The sequence below is a fragment of the Mchenga conophoros genome, linkage group LG3 (assembly GCF_057382185.1).
Source record: "Mchenga conophoros isolate Kocher_MC1m ecotype Shallow Benthic linkage group LG3, M_conophoros_male_GT1.1, whole genome shotgun sequence".
In the NCBI taxonomy this organism is placed as follows: domain Eukaryota; kingdom Metazoa; phylum Chordata; class Actinopteri; order Cichliformes; family Cichlidae; genus Mchenga; species Mchenga conophoros.
In genome coordinates, this window is record NC_140528.1 from 35,501,324 (window position 1) to 35,520,618 (window position 19,295).

General features: G+C 40.9%; 1 protein-coding gene across 1 annotated transcript; it reads left to right on the plus strand.

Annotated features, from left to right (window-relative positions):
* Positions 1-1,193: 1,193 nt before the first annotated feature.
* LOC146578376 (uncharacterized) lies at positions 1,194-16,717 on the plus strand. The gene is made up of 8 exons (XM_085258979.1): positions 1,194-1,378; positions 5,566-5,916; positions 6,451-6,783; positions 6,856-6,951; positions 7,591-7,917; positions 8,872-9,198; positions 12,347-12,673; positions 15,400-16,717. The coding sequence occupies exons 1-8, from the start codon at positions 1,348-1,350 to the stop codon at positions 15,786-15,788; spliced, it is 2,181 nt and encodes a 726-aa protein (XP_085115105.1). The 5' UTR covers positions 1,194-1,347; the 3' UTR covers positions 15,789-16,717.
* Positions 16,718-19,295: the final 2,578 nt, after the last annotated feature.

Here is a 19,295-nt window from a genome sequence, read left to right on the forward strand (position 1 = left end):
GGAAAAATGTCCACGTTACCTGGTGAAAGTCACACTTTGTAACATGCGGTGGAGACGACGCCAGCTGCAGATGTGTGCAGGTGGATAGCGAATGAGCAACAACTTCTAACTTTCCACAAGTACTCATTTATTTCAAATATCAAAAATAAAAGCGCCAGCTCTACCACACACGAGAGCACACTAGTCCGCGTACACAACGAAGAAGAATAAAAAAGAGGGTAACCTACCAGTCATGACACAAGAGACGCCACCATGCGGCGATACACTGCATTACAACACGCCACTGCTGAGTAAGTGTATTTGTAATGTTTTATCGTAAGTTTAATCAATAAACAAGTTCAGGGCGCTGAGAGTTTAGTTTGGAGATAAGAGGTATAATACATAATATTATACCTCTGGCATAATACATATGCCAGTGAAAGTAATAACCAGTTAACCTGGAAGACAGGACACTGTTGTTAGAATAGAATAGAATAGAATAGAATAGAATAGAATTCAACGTTATTGTCATTGCACATGCACAGGTACAGGGCAACGAAATGCAGTTTGCATCCATCCAGAAGTGCTTTAGTGATATAGATATATTACAATATATATTAGCAAAATTATAGATATGTGAGTATATTACAGAAATGGGTCTATTATGGTATGTTATAATGTACACGGTATGAAGTATGTTGTGAATATTCTATAACTAAGTATGTACAGGCTGTAGTGAGTACAAGCTATGTACAGGCTATGAACAGGATATAAATATGAAAAACTATACAGAATATGAAATAAATAACTTTACAGAAATCTGAGATATACAGCTATACAGAAATGGGAACTATGCAAGTTGTAAACAGTTGTAGGATTAAAGATTATTGAATGTACAGAATGATTATTTACACAGAGCTATACAGTAGTGCAGTTAAGATAAGTGAGGGTGTAGATAGTTTCTACAGAGGCTATATAAAGTGCTAGTGGTTGTGAGTGGTGGTTCAGTCCATGTTATTATTGTGTGTTTGAGGGTACAGTTGTCCATTGTGGGGGTGTGTATGTCCAGTCCATGAGTTTAACGTGGGTCAGATGTCAGGAGGCAGAGTTCAGGGGTCTGACAGCTGTGGGGAAGAAGCTGTTCCGGTACCTGGTGGTCTTAGTCCGGAGGCTCCTGTGGCGCCTCCCAGAGGGCAGGAGGGTGAAGAGTTGTTCACGTGAAACCGAAAGTAAACAGTATAGCTGGTGTTACTCCCTCCACTGTCTTTTATCGACGGCTCCAAATGAGATATAAATCCCCAAATATTAAGAGCAACAATGAGAAGTATTTGGATTTAACTGGTTGCTGTTTCTTGCAGGAGATTGAAGATGCTGCTGTTGCTCCTGCTCCTCACGAGCGGTAAGAAACTCTTATATACTTTATGTAAACAATGTTTATCTTGCACTCAGACCGAAGTTTTATCGCACAGGTATATACACGCAGTGTGTGAAATTACCGATGTAATGATGGCTTTATTTGTAAGAGAGCGAGGGGTGGTGTGAGAAAGTCTGGACCGACTTTGTGTTGAAAGTTTGAGCCTGGGAGAGGCTAACTAGCCGTGCTAAGCTAGCTCGGTGACACAGGTCATGGCTGCAGATCTGAGATAAAAGGCTTTATTGACAGGTCCGATAATCCTTTATATCACAACATCATTCTCAGACAGGTGACAGGAACATGCAATGAAGTGGCCATCTATATCTGCTATTGTTACCGAAGTGTGACTGACTGGAATGTTAAAATCGAAAGCTTTTCTTTTTTTTTTGTTCAGAACTGTGAGGATTGTTTATTTCCTGTTTAATCTCGCAAACTACCACTGATGCGGTAACCGGAACTGATTCCCTCTGAAAAGTTTGATTTCACCGCAGCGTTTCACTAACTTCCCAGAAAATAAAACTAAGTTGTTTAAGTAAAAATCTTTTTCAAAGAAGCACCGTCAACGTGCATAGTTTAGCTGGGCAGGAAGTCAGAAACAGTAACAGTCTAAAACAAAACGACAACAAAAACCCAGTGCAGACTAAACTTCACTTAAAAGTATGTTGGAGAGTCGTGGACACACTTGCAGATTTGTGTCTGGGCTCTGTCAAAAAGTCAGATAATATAATATAGAATACAAATTAATAATTACTGAATTGATTACTGGTGAAAAGAGCAGAAAAGAGAGTTTGATTAACAATTTCATGGGGTTGTTTATGGTCTGCCTCCTGAAGTCAAACATAAACAGACAGTGACAGAAGATACTTGACCACATGAGTTATTTCGGTGTTACATACCAGTGATTTACAGTAAATACTACTTTGACACTGTTCCAAATGACACAGAACAAAAGTAATGCTCATAATAAAGGCTGCTATATAAGAACAGACATAAATAATGAAATCAGGATAAACTTTAAAATCCCTTTAAAGACATCTTCATGCATTCTTAATCATCCAGGAAAGTAAATCTCCAAAAGTTGATTCTGTTCATCTGGACGCAACGTTTTGTGGGAGAAACGTTTCGTCATCCAGGTGACTTCTTCAGTCTCAGCTGACTGCAGGTTTCCCCAACCAGTACATTTGCATAATGACTGAAACCAGCCCACTGAGGAACAATGGGCTGGGAGGTCAGTCTGTTAATCTTAATTATGCAAAATCTCATGACCAACAACCACTGACCAAAACCCACTGATCAATGGCCATGAGTACCATTCAGAGTTGGGGAATGGCTGCAATCACAGCATTGTAAGATGGCGAAAGATGTACCCTTAGGCCCCCTCCTTGATTCAGAGATGGTCTTTCCCTTTTCACGTAATTGGCCTCCTTGACTCCACGCTCAAACCAGCGTTCCTCCCTGTCCAGGATGTTACATCCTCATCATTGAAAGAGTGTCCACTGGCCTGTAGGTGTAAATAGACTGCAGAGTCCTGGGCTGACGAGGTAGCTCTTCTGTGTTGTGCCTATACTGTCCTTTTCCAGTATAGGTTTAATTACAGCTTTTACAGTCAAAGGAGCTTGCAAAGAAAAGCGTCTGGACTTCTTTAAGTTGCTTGAAGACGTTTCACCTCTCATCCGAGAAGCTTCTTCAGTTCTAAGGTCAAATGGTGGAGAGTCCCAGATATAAACCTAGTGGGAGTAACCCCCACAGAGGGACAAGAGGACCCCCTGTCTTCAAGCAACTTAAAGAAGTCCAGACGCTTTTCTTTGCAAACTCCTTTGACTACGATGACCTGGATGACTGAGAACCTTCACAGACATACAGCTTTTACAGTTTTTAGTGATTCTGGAAACACACCTGATAATAAAGAAAAGTTGACGATCTGTAACAGGTCTGACTCTAAAGTCTTTGAGACCTTTTTGAAAAAACTTGTTGGCAGGACATCTAAACAGCAGGAGGAGGAGTTCAGTTGACCTAAGATGTCCTCCAGGTCTTTGCTGTTAATCGGGTGAAACTGTTTCATGGTGTTTAAACAGTTTTTTGGTGGACACTGTACATATCCCGGATCTGCTGTTGATGTACCAACTGTTTGTCTAATTTTTTGGATTTTTTCTGTGAAGAATTTGGCAAAGTCATTGCAGGCCATGGTCGAATGAAGTTCAGCTGCCACTGACACAGGAGGGTTTGTTAGTCTGTCAACTGTAGAAAATAAGACCCGAGCATTATGGCTGTTTTTAGTGATGATGTCAGAGAAGTAGGACCTCCTTGCACTCCTCAGTTGTAAATTATAATTGTGAAGTTTCTCTTTATAGATGTCATAATGAACCTGGAGGTTTGTTTTTCTCCATCTGCGCTCAGCTTTCCTACACTCTCTTTTTTCATTTTTCACCAGTGTGGAGTTTCTCCATGGAGACTTTTTCCTTCCAGAGATAACCTTCACCTTAATGGGAGCAATAGTGTCCATTACATTTAACATTTTTGCATTGAACTATTGAGGAGCCTCTGGGCTCTGTTTAGAACAGCGTACTATGTTGCAAAGAGTGAACTACCACTGGCACAATGTAGCAGTCTTTGCAAACTTCAAAAAGCAAATGTCCCAGATCTTGGTTCCACTTGCCTCTTACCCGTGACTTCAGTGGAAATTTCAAATTCAGGATCTGACACAGACTGATTCATGTCCTACACAGTTCTTACAAGTTCATAGAAATTTCTGTTCAATTAGAACCAAGTATTTGAGTTGATGATTGTAATTTTTATACAATGTTGTAATTTGTGTTTCAACAATTTTTTGATTAATGTTTTGTTTCTGTTACAATATTATACTTTAATGTATAATATTGTAACAGAAACAAAACAGGAAACAAAACATCAATCAAAAAATTGCTCTCTTTTTTATCTGAGTTACTGTGGTACGACATTATCTCCTCTTTCATAAAGGATGCACCAGTGCCTCCTCTAGTAAATTAGGTAATAAAAGAACAAAATTAGTATTTAGAGGACTCTGATCATGACTGCAGATACTTCAGGGCAGGGGTCTCAAAACCTAAATGAGCTGTGGGCAAATGCTGGCACTGTCATCTCATGTGAGCACCACTTTAGTGTTCAAGTAGTACAAAACAAACAAACAAATAAGAAAAAACCCATTAATATTTCCAAAAATGTAGTGTTTGTTTTTTAAACTTTCAACTATTGTAGAACAAGACAAAACTGCAAACGTGAACACATTTTTATTTTCTTCTCACTCTTAACTGAAGCTGCGAGTCCTAGTTCTGCCCTGGTCCTCCTCCATTAGGACATGCCTAGAAAAACCTCAGTTTGGAGGCATCCTTGTAAGATGCATGAACCAGCTCAGCTGCCATCTTTTGATACGGTAGTACTCTAAGCCTAAATCATAATATAAAATGAGTAACAGTAGGGTGGACATTAGGTAAGGCTGCACTTTTTGCAGCGATCTTGTTTAGAAAACTATTTTTGTATCAGTAATATGTTTTCTTTTTGTCTGTTAATAATCATGTGAAACTGCACATGATTATTTGCAGCTAACAGGTTGTTAATGCTATCCACCAAGTCTAAAAACAGCATGTTAATACTTGGAGATCCTGAAGACATGCTCATCCAACTGAGCTAAACCTGCGCCCGAACTTGTTACCTGATAACTGATTACCACCTATTTAAACGTTAACTGTAACGGAATAGAGTTTCTCATATTGTGTATTTTAAATGTGTCAAGCCAGTACATGTATTCCATTACTCCCCAACACTGACTACATCTCTGCCTGTTGGAATATTTTTGGTTGATCATTTAAAGCTATTTCTGCTCCTAGTGGTCCATTTTTGCAGCTGGGACCTAACCCAAATTCTTCCTTAGGAGTGTTTTGGGAGAATGTGTTCATCCATTCAGGACAGAAAAGGACACTTGGATAATCTGTGCTGAGGAGCATTAAACTGTTCTTGATACATCGAGAGGTCCTTCAGACACAGCAGCCTTTTCACTCTATTTAAATATGTAAAGATTAAAATGTTGTCATTTCTTTGTAAAATGTTCCCTAAAGATAATGTTACTTGTCATCTATTATTTCAACACTAAACCAAACCCAAACATTCCTTTGATTTCTGTTTTTGTGTCTTCACAGTTTCCCAGCATGCTCTGGCTGTGCTGGTGGAGGTATATGAGGGGGAGAATTCTGTCCTCTTGCTTTATATTTACAATGGTTCTATACCCGAGAACAATCCCACAGTGATGTGGACTTGCAGTGACCTCAATCCCAAATATGTCCACCTACAAGGAAAAGGGGGAGACGATCTCAAAGGGCAAAACCAGCGCTACACTGGGCGCACATCAATGAGTCGTTATGCACTAAACACAAAAGACTTCAGTCTCACTCTGAGGAAACCCAAACTGACTGACAGCGGTATTTACACCTGTTCCATCAGTGCTGGAGGAGAAGAACATAGACTGAGTGACATCCAGCTGCACGTCAAAGGTCAAACCTGCTGTAATGAAAGAGTAAAAGTCAGTACAGTAGATAAAGCTCAAATAGTCCCAAAAGCAAGAAGAAAAGCCAAGTTTTTTCTGAATAGTTCTGAAAGTCTTGATTAACCTAACAGAAAGATTTACAATGGACCTAACCTTAAGATGAAACAACAAAACATGAGCAAGAAAGTGAACTCAAATAAGATCTTATTGATACAGCCTCTGTGGTATATGGCATTACATTCTTTTAGGTCTGCAGAGTTGTCTTCTCTTCTCAGGGAGACAAATCTCAGTAGACTTTTTACATATTGTCCATGAGGAAAAATTCAAGATTTCTTTTAAAACACTGAAACATTCATTATGATCCCTCAATTGTCTGTAGCTGTAGCATCAGTTCATAAATTCTAGTTTAGTTATCACTCAAAGCAAAGAGTAGTGATCCTCATTTTTAAAACAGAGGTCAGAAATGCAGAAACTTGTCATTTGCCATGAGTGTGACTGCTATTGGTCCTATGTTTGATATTGTGCTTTCTTGTCCTTTCAGATCACCCCATGGAGGTGAAGGTGGAGGAAGGCTCAGAGTCTGTCATCCTGCCCTGCAAAACTGAACCTGACCTGCCTGAGAACACCAGAGTGGAGTGGACTCGCTCTGACCCAGAACTCGTGATAGTTCAGGAGTATTCAAACAAAGGTGGCAAACTTATGAAACAGGACAAGTTTTACAGAGACCGAATGGAAATGAATGAAAACCTGCTGAAAACTGGAGACTTCAGTCTGACCCTGAAACAGCCCACAGAGAGAGACAGTGGGAGATACATCTGCACCATCTACAGGGACAAAGACATCCTGAGACAGAAAGTAGTGCTGCAGGTCAAAGGTCAGTGATACAAAAGGTCAGAGTATAGATGCAAATGAGAAAGTAGAGGTGATTTTCTTTTCCTCTCCACAGAACCATTTCCATCCTGGGCCATAGCTCTGATGATTCTTCTGGTTCTTCTTGTTTCTGGAGGTCTTCTATTTCATTTGCGGCACTATTTCATGTCAGGTGAGTGTCTCCTACTACACTACCCATAATGCAGATGGTCAGCAGGTGTCCTCTGGTGGCTCCTTGACTGTGGCTCACACAAACTTGTTCCAGGAGCTAAAAGAGTTGAGAGTTACAAACAGCTGATACAGAGAGCTGAAGAGAAACTTCCAGGTTTGTTCCAGAAGTCAGAAAACCATGTTCACCTTTCCACCTGTCTGCCTCTCATGCATGCACTTGTATTCTGCTATGCTTCTACTGACAGTGCACATCACCCTTGTTTGTGAAAATCATCTCTCTCTAAAGTTAGAGGATACTTGTTAAACAACAGGAAGTGTTAGAAAGACTGGTGTGAGCCTGCTTGTTGCTGCAGATCTTCTGAAACCTGGGGGTGGAGTTTTAAGACTGTCACTCTGAGTTCATTTTCAATGTCCAACTTTGTTCTATATTTTTTTTTATTGATTGAAGCCACAGCAGAAAAGACATAAGTAGGATGTGATAAAAGAAGTATCACCAGCCTCACTTGCCCAGGAGTGTGTAATCTTTCTCCACTCCAATCCAAAATGCAGAAAGCTTCTGCTGTAATCTACCTGCAACTGGTGAGGAAGAAAAACCTGCTGCTGCCTGTACAGCTCATGTTGTGCTTTGTTGTCCTCTCAGTCCCCCAGGTGGAGGTGGATTCAGGGGTGGAGTCTGTAAAGCTGCCTTTCAAAACCAAAACAAAAAAAATACCTGAAGATGCTAAAGTGGAATGGAAGGACAGATACAACAACAAAGTCCATGTGCACCAGAATGATAGGATTGAAGACCAAAGCCCAGCATACAGGGAGCGAACAGAGATGAAGCACAACCCGCTAAAAACTGGAGACCTCAGTCTCATCCTGAAATACCCCACAAACAAGGACAGAGGCACCTACACCTGCACCGTCTACAACAAGGAGGGAGAAAAAATCCTGAATGACACACAAGTGGAGCTTAAAGTCAGAGGTCAGTGTGTACTTAGTTTTCACTTGTATTTCATATAATATTAACTTGTGACCATTCACTGATGATAATGGGAAAATGTTGTGCTTCTGCAGGAATCTTTATATTGAGACCAAGTCGTGCCATCAAACTGCCTTTGTTCACTTTGACTCTCAGTTAAATGTGGCACTTTGTGTCTGTGTCAGATCTTTTTCGCTGAATGAATATACTGAGGCTATACACGTTAATTAATTACCTAGATTAGATTACTTGTCTTCATTTGGCTGCTCATTTTAAAGGTTGCCACAGCAGGTTATCTTCCTACATCTCCCCCTCTTCCAGCATCCACCCCTAACAGTCTTGCTGTTCTCCTTCTGTCACAAATCACCTTTGATATTGATCTCCACCCAATCCACCCCGCCTGCATTCTCCTTTATCACCTCCCTTTGCACTGTCCATTCCTTTCAAGGGCTGACTCCAGGTAGTTAAACTCATCTACTTGCACTACTTCTGCTACTTCCATGTTCACCTTTCCACCTGTCTGCCTCTCATGCATGCACTTGTATTCTGCTATGCTTCTACTGACAGTGCACATCACCCTTGTTTGTGAAAATCATCTCTCTCTAAAGTTAGAGGATACTTGTTAAACAACAGGAAGTGTTAGAAAGACTGGTGTGAGCCTGCTTGTTGCTGCAGATCTTCTGAAACCTGGGGGTGGAGTTTTAAGACTGTCACTCTGATTTTCAATGTCCAACTTTGTTCTATATTTTTTTTTATTGATTGAAGCCACAGCAGAAAAGACATAAGTAGGATGTGATAAAAGAAGTATCACCAGCCTCACTTGCCCAGGAGTGTGTAATCTTTCTCCACTCCAATCCAAAATGCAGAAAGCTTCTGCTGTAATCTACCTGCAACTGGTGAGGAAGAAAAACCTGCTGCTGCCTGTACAGCTCATGTTGTGCTTTGTTGTCCTCTCAGTCCCCCAGGTGGAGGTGGATTCAGGGGTGGAGTCTGTCCAGCTGATCTGCAAAATCAGAGTTCGTCTGATAAAAAAAGACCTTATAGTGGAGTGGACGGAGAACAACAAGAAGGTCCATGTGTATCAGAACGGCTTTGAACAGCCTGAAGAACAGCACCAGGATTACAGAGACCGGACAGAGATGAATAAAGACCTGCTGAAAACTGGAGACCTCAGTCTGACCCTGAAATACCCCACAGAGTGGGACACAAACACCTACACCTGCACCGTTTACAGCTGGGGGGAAAACATCTTAATGAAGAAACAAGTGGAGCTTAAAGTCAGAGGTCAGAGCGTACATAGTTTTGCCTTGGATTTGATATCATACTCATTTTTGACCTTTGTAAACAATTTTTTAAAATTTTTTAACTAGAAATGCAGCAATGAGAGTTATTGCAATACAACAACTAAAAATAATGGGTCAGTTACTGATGATACTAAAAACATTTTATCCGACCGTTTTGGAAAGCCATATTAAAGCCATATTAAAGCCATATTAAAGCCATATAAAGCCATATTAAAGCCATATAAAGCCATATTAAAGCCATATTAAAGCCATATAAAGCCATATTAAAGCCATATAAAGCCATATTAAAGCCATATAAAGCCATATAAAGCCATATTAAAGCCATATTAAAGCCATATTAAAGCCATATAAAGCGATGGCTGTTGAATAACCTTTTGCTTCGGTGCACCCAGATTTTTCAACCACATCAATTAACACCGCATTTTCACATTTGCACTTTTTCAGGGGGAAATTGCCATCCATACAGACAATATTGATTTGTAAATGATTAACTAACAATCTTGTCAACACAAAGTTCTTTATTTGAAGAACATTTCTACAAGAAAGATAAGTTACTGAAAAAGTGGTTGTGCTTAAAGTGCTTTGGCAATATTGTAGACAATGATAAACTTAATCATCGTCTGACGCTTAAAGGCAGTGGGAAGAGGGGACACTTGGGCCTTTATCACAGCATTCTGGATACACTGTGTATCGTATTAGCAGCAGTCACAAATGCAGTATTGCCGGCCATGGTCTTTCCACACTCACCATAGTAAATGCAGTGCATCATGTTGCCAGCTTTATAACAGATAACCGCCTTAAAAATATTCTGCAGAAGAACAAAGACTGAAGAAAAACATGAATCAACATATGAACATTACCTGATGCTGCTTTTAGCCTTTAGACTTTAGACTTTTAGCCCCGATGGCACAAACATGCCAGAAAGCTCTGTGTTTGTCTTTGTGTAGAATCTGTTTACCTGCTCTCATTTACTGTTTTAGCTATTTTGGTGGTTGTTGAAATAGTTTTGTGAGCTCCCGGAGCTTCTGGCAAAATTAATTTACATTGAAAAAAATGAATTCAGGATTTAATGAATTAATATTGCTTTATTCAAGCTAAAATAATTTTAAATCAATTATTGAAACCCAGCTTACTACTCACCTCTGTCTATCCGCCTGCACTTTCAAACATGTAGGCTGACAGGACTATCTGAACCACGACCAATCAGAGAGGTCCCACCCCTGACTACATTTGATTGGTTTAGACCACGATAGGGGCATAATGTGTGTTTGTTGTTGACCACATGGAGATTTTTCAGAGTTGCTGAGACTTTAAAAAAAACTTTTTTTCTTTTCCTTTTTTTTTTTTTTACTCAAAAGGCTGGTCGACCTACGATTTTCTTTTAGTTGCACCACTGAGAAATTAAGTCGCATATGTGAACAAATTGATCACACTCTAGAGCCCTGAAAGGGAATGGGTTTTTTGTGTGTAGCTCAGTCTATTTCAGATTTCCATTACACCAGCTTAGTCTTCATGCTTCAGGTGAGTTTGGGAGAGGTCAGTTCTTGGCAGTCTGAGGCCTGCTTTAGTCCCTGATCTGAAGACTGCATCCCTAATTCTTAGATGTTTTTAAAACCTGATATATTGTGATTCATATTCAAATGTTTTAAGTTGGAGTTGATTATATTCAGCAATCGTCTGAGTGATGCAGCTATTTTGTCCAGATCACTTATTTTAATTGTGTGCTTTAAGTGTGGATACGTGTCACCTTGTTTATAGTCCAGTTCATGTTGCTCACTGGTATTTTTCCACATCTTCCAGTGTTACATTTAGCTTAGTTTTAGTTTGCAGTGCTTTGAATTTTACCCAGTTTCTTGAGGCTTTCTTGGCTATGCCAACATTGCATTTGTTACATATATATTCATGAAGACATGAGATCCATTTAGCTTCCTGTTTACAAACCTTAAGATCACTGCTGGGTTCTTGTTGGTGTTGGTGAAACAATGACATTGTTTGTCCTGGTGCGTTGTTCCAAGTCTGCAATCCTGCTCTCCAGGTACGCTATCTGCTTCTTCTTCCTCACATTTTTAATACAGAGCAACTTTAACTTAACAAAGTCCAATATACTTTTCTATTACATCCCAACAGCAGATATAAAAAAGACTTTTTCTGAAAGACTATTGTCAGCTTCCTCATCTGTGTCCTCGTAGGCCCAACGTTATCTGGTGAACAAGCTCAGTTAGCTGTGAACTTGTCAGCTTAAAATTGATTTTAGTTTGAATATCACAATATCGATTCAGTAAAATCCAGGATTGATTTTTAAATATGAATGTATTTTACCAGAAACGCCAGAATCTCAGCTTAAAGCTCACACTGCTGTTTTAGCTGTTTGGTGGTTTCACAAACCACCAAACAGCTAAAACAGCAAATGAGAGCAGGTAAGCGGATTCCATACAAACAAGTAAACACAAAGTGCAGACGGCACATACATGGACACACTGTCTGTGCTTAAAGATGACAAATTATACTATTTCTGACTGTTTGAGTCAAAATTGAATTGAAACGAACCAGAATCAAATCGATTATAGAAATCAGTGATGATACCCAGCCCTACTGCCGACTAGCCAGCTTCTTGGCTAGTCGGCAGCTACTCTGCTACTGTTCTGCTACTCTGAGTCCAATATCCAGTATCAGAGTCATAATCCAGACAGGGTCATACCAGAGGTTTTGGACACTTGATTATTTTTCAGATTGAAAATCAATCTCAAAAAAATTGCTTGCATTTTATCACCTTGCATTGTCTATTGTTTTGTTATATTGAGTGGTTTTCACTTTGACAATTTTGCACTTACTTGGGCTAAGAGAAACATTTCATCCCATAAAGGGAAATTGAACTTGAAAGTCTAAATATGTTTAACTTCTTTCATAGGACACCCTCATGGAACAAGTTCTTGATTCTCTTTCGAAGACAGCAAGTAAAGCTTTGAGTCTGGACATGTGACAATAACACTTCTTTTAGCAAATGGTTATCTCTGCCACTGACTGGACAGAGAAGAAATGCAGCACTGTCTTTGTTCAGTGGAGAAGTCGGACATATTTCAGACTGGAACTAGTCAAACAACTCATGTTGTGCTTTGTTGTCCTCTCAGTCCACCAGGTGGTGGCTGATTCAAAGGCGGAGTCTGCCAAGCTGCCCTTCAAAACCAGAGTTAACCTGTCTGAAGAGGATAAAGTGGAGTGGAAGGACAGAAACATCAGGAAGGTCCATGTATATCCAGAAGTGTCTGACCAGCCTGAAGAACAGGACCAGTTTTTCAGAGACCGAACGAAGATGAATGAAGACCTGCTGAAAACTGGAGACCTCAGTCTGACCCTGAAATACCCCACAGACTGGGACACAAACGCCTACACCTGCACCGTCTACAGCAGGGAGGGAAACATCCTGCTGATGAAACAAGTGGAGCTGAAAGTCAGAGGTCAGTGCTGCAGTGTGTGTGTGTGTGTGTGTGTGTGTGTGTGTGTGTGTGTTAGGGACTGTGGGGAATCTTTGTGCATTAGTTATTTGATACGATGTCTTGCACTATCCTACTGTATATTACTGTATACTACTATTCTTATTGTATATATTGTATATCTTATTCATCTGTTCCTCTGTCTCTCCTGCTGCTTTGAGCATGTACATGACCAAAGAATTCCCCTCGGGATAAATAAAGTTATTCTTTCTTGTAGAACTGCGGTTTTAAGCAATGTGGTTGAAAAATTTGGGTGCACCTAACTTTTGTGCTGGTGCACCTAAGAAAAAAAGTTAGGCACACCAGTGCAACCATGGCAAAAAGTTAATCTAGAGCCCTGTATAAAATATTTGATCAGATGATAATGGTAGAATGTATGTATATATTTATTTATTAAAATAGTTTATTGTAGAATGGAAGTTCAGAAATTAAAAGATAAGATAAGATAACCTTTATTAGTCCCACACGTGGGAAATTTGTTTTGTCACAGCAGGAAGTGGACAGTGCAAAAGTTATGAGGCAAAAATTAGAATACAATAAGAATAAATACAGTACACAACTGTACAGAATAAAATAAAATACTATATACAGTAGAATAAAATAAAATAAATATACAATAAGATAAAAATAGAATACAAATACTATATACAACTGAGTAAAAATACAACGATGACAGAAAGGATTATTGCACTTAGTATTATTGCACATGTGTGGATATGTGTGTTTGTTCAGTTAAAGTCTTTATTATGGAGTCTGACAGCAGTGGGGAGGAAAGACCTGCGAAATCTCTCCGTCCCACACCGTGGGTGCCGCAGTCTCCCACTGAAGGAGCTGCTCAGTGCTGTCACAGTCTGCTGCATGGGGTGGGAGACGTTGTCCAACAGGGATGACAGCTTAGCCGCCGTTCTCCTGTCACTCACCACCTCCACTGGGTCCAGAGGGCATCCTAGAACAGAGCTGGCCCTTCGGATCACCCTGTTCAGTCTCTTCCTGTCCCCAGCAGAGATGCTGCCACCCCAGCAGACCACGCCATAAAAGATAGCAGAAGCCACCACAGAGTCATAGAAGGTCTTCAGGAGTGGGCCCTCCACTCCAATTGACCTGAGTCTCCGCAGCAGGTACAGCCTGCTCTGCCCTTTCCTGTAGAGGGCGTCTGAGTTATGAGTCCAGTCCAGTCTATTGTTCAGATGAACACCAAGGTACCTGTAGCTGTCCACAGCCTCAATGTCCATACCTTGGATGTTCAGTGGTTGCAGTGGAGAATGCTTGTGCCTGCGGAAGTCTACCACCAGTTCCTTGGTTTTACTGGCGTTGATCTGGAGGTAGTTCAGCTGGCACCAGTCCACAAAGTCTTGGGTCAGACCTCTGTACTCCTTGTCGTCCCCATCAGTGATGAGGCCGACTATTGCAGAGTCATCAGAGAACTTCTGCAGGAAGCACTGGGTGGAATTGTGGGAGAAGTCTGCAGTGTAGATGGTGAAGAGGAACGGAGCCAGAACCGTTCCCTGTGGGGCCCCTGTACTGGAGACGACCCTGTCCGACACACAGCCCTGAGACCTCACATACTGTGGTCGGTCGGTGAGGTAGTCCAAAATCCAGGCAGTGAGGTGATGGTCCACTCCAGAGTTCACCAGCTTGTCCTTTAGAACCGAGGGAAGAATGATGTTGAAGGCACTGGAGAAATCAAAGAACATGATTCTCACAGTGCTTCCAGCGGTCTCCAGGTGAGCGAGGAAACGATGTAGGAGGTGAATGACGGCATCATCCGCTCCAATGCCAGGCTGGTAGGCAAACTGAAGTGGGTCCAGTGATGAGCTTATTAGGTGCCGAAGCTGAGCCAGGACCAACCGCTCCAGGGTCTTCATCAGGTGGGATGTCAGAGCCACCGGCCTGTAGCTGTTGAGGTCCTTGGGGCGTGAAGTCTTTGGCACTGGTACAACACAGGAGGTTTTCCAGAGCTGTGGGACTCTTCCCAACCTCAGGCTCAGGTTGAAGAGGTGCTCCATCACCCCACACAGTTGGTCCGCGCAGGACCTGACGACCCTCGAGCTGATGCCATCTGGACCCGCTGCCTTCTTGCCATTAATCCTCCTCAGTTCCCTCCTAACCTGGGTGGTTGAGAGAGACAGGCTGGAGCCTTGTGTTGAGTGTGTATTGGATGCTGTTGTTGGGGGTGGGGAGGAGTGAGCAGGGTGAATAGAGGAGGTGTGAAGTGTCTGAGGTGGAACAGAAAACTCACCTAACAGTAAAATAATGGTTTAGTCCTTAACAGCTAGAGTATTTAAGGCTGCCAGTTGTCATTAGACAGGAGAGTGATTGTGCTGTGAGAAAGCTTAATCTGCCAGTGATTGTCATGGCCTTAAAGCTATATGGGCAAATAAACACTTCTTGCTTACACCATACTGTGTCTCAGTCTTCCTTTCTGTAAATCCAGCCAAAAAAGGCAACCCTTGGCTGTGAGCCAAGACCAGCTGTGACAGGAGAGTTTACTCTGATGCACATAGACCAAAGATATAAGGTAAAAGAAACCACAGCACCATCAGACTCTGATCATCTCCAATTGCTCTAAAACTCTTTAAAGATTTCTGTCCTCTGCTCTGATCTGCTTCTATCCTTTACCTTCCTCTATAACTCTGAAAACAAACCTGCTGCTGTCTGTACAGCTCATGTTGTGTTTGTTGTCCTCTCAGTCTGTGAGGTGGAGCTGAAGATGGCGGCGGAGTCTGTCCGGCTGCCCTTCAAAACCACAGAAAACCTGCCTGAAGATGCTAAAGTGGAGTGGAAGGACAGATACAACAGGAAGGTTCATGTGTATCATAATGCATCTGACCAGCATGAAGAACAGGATGAGGATTATAGAGATAAAACACAGATGAATGAATGCCCGCTGGAAACTGGAGACCTCAGTCTGACTCTGAAAAACCCCACAGAGGGAAACATTGGGAGATACACATGTTACATCCGGAGAAAGGAAGACATAATCAGATTGAAAACAGTGATGTTAACAGGAAAAGTAAAAGGGGGGTTGTATGCTCCCTCTAGGTGTGATCTTTCAGAAATACAATATTGCTTTTCATAGTTATGCTGATGATATACAGATCTACTTTGAACTAACTGATGATCTCTGTCTCTGCACTGTTTGTGTGAGGTCAAATAATGGCTCTTAGGAAACTCTCTTAAATGATAAGAAAACGGAAATCGTGGTATTTGATAGTAATATCCCTCACGGCCAACTTCATGATGCCCTTGGTTCCCTTGCCAGTTCCATCTCTGACACTGTTAGCAATTTGGGTGTGTTGCTGGATAGCTCTTAAATTTGATAAACAAGTGTCTGCTGTAGATAGATCTAGCTTCTACCAACTGTGGCTAGGCATGCCCTCTGACTGGAACTGGGAGGTTTGCCTCTATTATCCCTGTTCTTGCTGATCTGCACTGCACCCATTAAATACCGTATCCAATTTAAAATACTGCTGCTTACTTTTAAAATGATCAACAACACAGCGCCAAGCTACTTTATTGAATTCCTTAGATTGTACATCCTTGTTAGAGCACTAAGATCAAATGGTGCAAAATCTAGAGGTGACTGTGCATTTGCCTTGGCTGCACCTGATGTGTAGACTTATTCTGTTTCTCTTTTATACATTTCTTTTATGGCTTTGTGCTTTTACCATGTTTTTATTTGATATGCATTTCATTGCTACTTAGGTAACTGTTTGTACAGTCATTTGTATAAAGAGTAAACAGGACTGGTGAACTAGCGCAGCAGTTTTTCTGGACCTTTGCTGCCCTATTATGGTTTTTTTTTTTCTGAATCTTTGGTTTTTATTTAGCCTTTTCTCTATTTTTTTTCCAATGAGTCTTAGCTGCACACAGCCTTTGAAACACATTTAACACGAAACCACCGAAGACTTACATTAAAGTCTCTGTTTCTGTACCTATTTTCGTGTATTCTCATTTGTTTGGCTCCCTGAGTGTCAATTCCTCCTTCTGTCTCATCTTCCTCTGTTCCCTTGTCTTTCACTGTTAGGGTGATATTCTGCCAAGTGTGAAGTTGATGAGCTTCACAGTTACAACAGGTTAACATGTCTGAATAACATGATGAAAGTACAAGCATGAACATTTTAAACATGTTTTTTATATTTATTTATATTTCAATAATATGTTTTAATCCAGCAGTTTAAGGTCGCGCCCAAGTATATCAGTCTCAGACTAAAGTCTGTGCTAATCGACACCATTGCAAAATGTTCATTTTCAGAGGTGGGCTTTCTGCATCATTATCCTGTTGCATAATCTGAGTGAGCTAAAGAGCATGAACTGATAGCTTCATATACTGTATTACTGTGTCATACAGTAACAAACGGCGCCTTAAACCATCTACAACTGAACAGCTGTACCTAATAAAGTGGCTTCTCACAAATGTAGTGACGAAACCCCTGTGGCTGAGACTTTGTTATCGAACTTAAACTTTATGTGAGCCCTTTATTATTCAGTATTGAACGTAGCCAGTCTGCTCTTTATTCCAACTGCTTTCTTTCCACATCTGTCTGCACAGTAACGGGACTTCCTCTGTAGTTAATTTATGCTTTCTATTTCGTGTTGCATTATTTTATTTTTAGAGCACGTTACCTGACTGGTTTTGTCCCTGCACTGTTCTGTGTAGCATCTTCAAATGTCCACTAGATGTCACAAAGACACAGTGAACGTGGAACATGCGTGAACCTGTCGTGTGGATTGTGACATGCTCTGAATCCACAGACACGCACAACAACAGGGAAATTACACAAAATGCACTCAAAAGATTGAAGAGTTCGTTTTAACCTATGACATAACAGGACTTAACCATCAAAGACGGCAGCAGTGAATGTAAGGAGCGGTTCTGAATCAGGCCTGCATCAGCTGCGTGAGTCGCTGTGTAAACCACACACAGCAGTGCACAGGCTCAGTCTGTGACTGTGCTGCAACAAACAAAAGTAAAAGTGTTCTTATGCTGTGGCGTTTGGATGGTTCTACGTGCTGAGAAGCAAAACAAATCCTGTTTGTCGTGTTTTTCCTGGAACACACCAGCAGCTGTCAGTAGTTACAGCTGGAGGAAGGCGGGGCGTTTCCCTCACATACAAAACACAAAGTTCCAGGAACAGTGAGGCGTGTGTGGGAGCAGTGGCGTGTCTAGAAAATTTTTGTTGGGGGGGCCAGGTAGGGGCACAGATTTGGAGAAGGGTGGCAGATGTAATTGGCAGATAATGTTTAAAAAAAAATTCTACCAACCATTAACCATAATTCAATAATCCTATAAACCTAATAACCGAATGCGCTTTTAACTCTTATTAGAATGAGATTTTAACCACTACGGTGCAAAGTTTTTAGATACTGCGTTGATAAAGTACAAGAGATACAATCAGTGCTTTGTCAGTGTTTACTCAGCATTCAAGGACAGCAATATTTGCATAGTATTTTTACTGACATGTAGTGCACATATGTTTTGGGCAAAAACATTTTTGAATATTAAAATACGAACATTTGTAACAAACAATTGACAAATTAGCCAGTTCCAATGTAAAACTTTATCTGCTTATTAAAAAAAGAAGATAATCTTCTCACAAACTGGTGTTTGATTTTGAAACAGGAAAAAAGTGGGGAAACAACTGAAAAGACTAACATTTGAATGAAACCTGAAAGCAAGTAAATACTTTCTCTGCTGCCTTATGGTAAACTTTGGTAATATTGATCAAGAACAACACTGGCTGATGATGAAATACAGTCAGCTGGCATGGTGACACTGCCAGTATTAACCTGCAGGGCTGGACTGGGACAAAAAATCGGGCATTTTGACTACAGACCGGCCCACCAGGTATTAAAACCATAAAGCCTTTGAATGAAAACAAATGCTGTTGTGACAGTGATGTACACTGTCTTGTTGGTATATGTATGATTTCTATACATTTTACATCAGATAAAAACTTTGGTTGAAAGATTTAGATAATTATTTAATAAAAGCGAGATATTTTAAATGAGAATAAGAAAGAAAAGTAATTTCTTTGTGCTCCACCTTTCCCTGTTAATGCCCTACCTGGCCCCCTGGCATAACTTTGCTAGACCCACCCCTGCACAGTTACCAGCTGTCAGCTACGTAAAAAAGGATCCTGGTGTTATTTTTCTCTCAGAAACAGTTCATAACTTCCCTTCAACTCATTCCTGTCACCTAAAAGGTAAACCTGTTTCTCCATCACCTGTTCAGCTCTGATGATTCAGTAAGGACATCTCCTGGTTTCATCTTCATGTTTCCCTCTCACCACATATACAAACCGACATCATGACCAGCAGCTTTACAGCTGTGGCTCCAGCAAACATCAGCTGATACTTGAAATTAATATTAAATAAATTCTAACAACAGCTGATCAAGCTTAAACGTGCTGCTGTTGTTTAGTGCGACATCTGCTGGTTTCCTCTTTCTGGCACAAAGTGGGCGATAAACAAACAAGAGAGACGATCAGCTGATCATTGATCAGTTTCATGATTGAAGTAGCAACAGAAGAGGGAGGGGGAGAGAATGAGAGAAGAAGAGGCAGCTGTGCAGCGTAAACACACA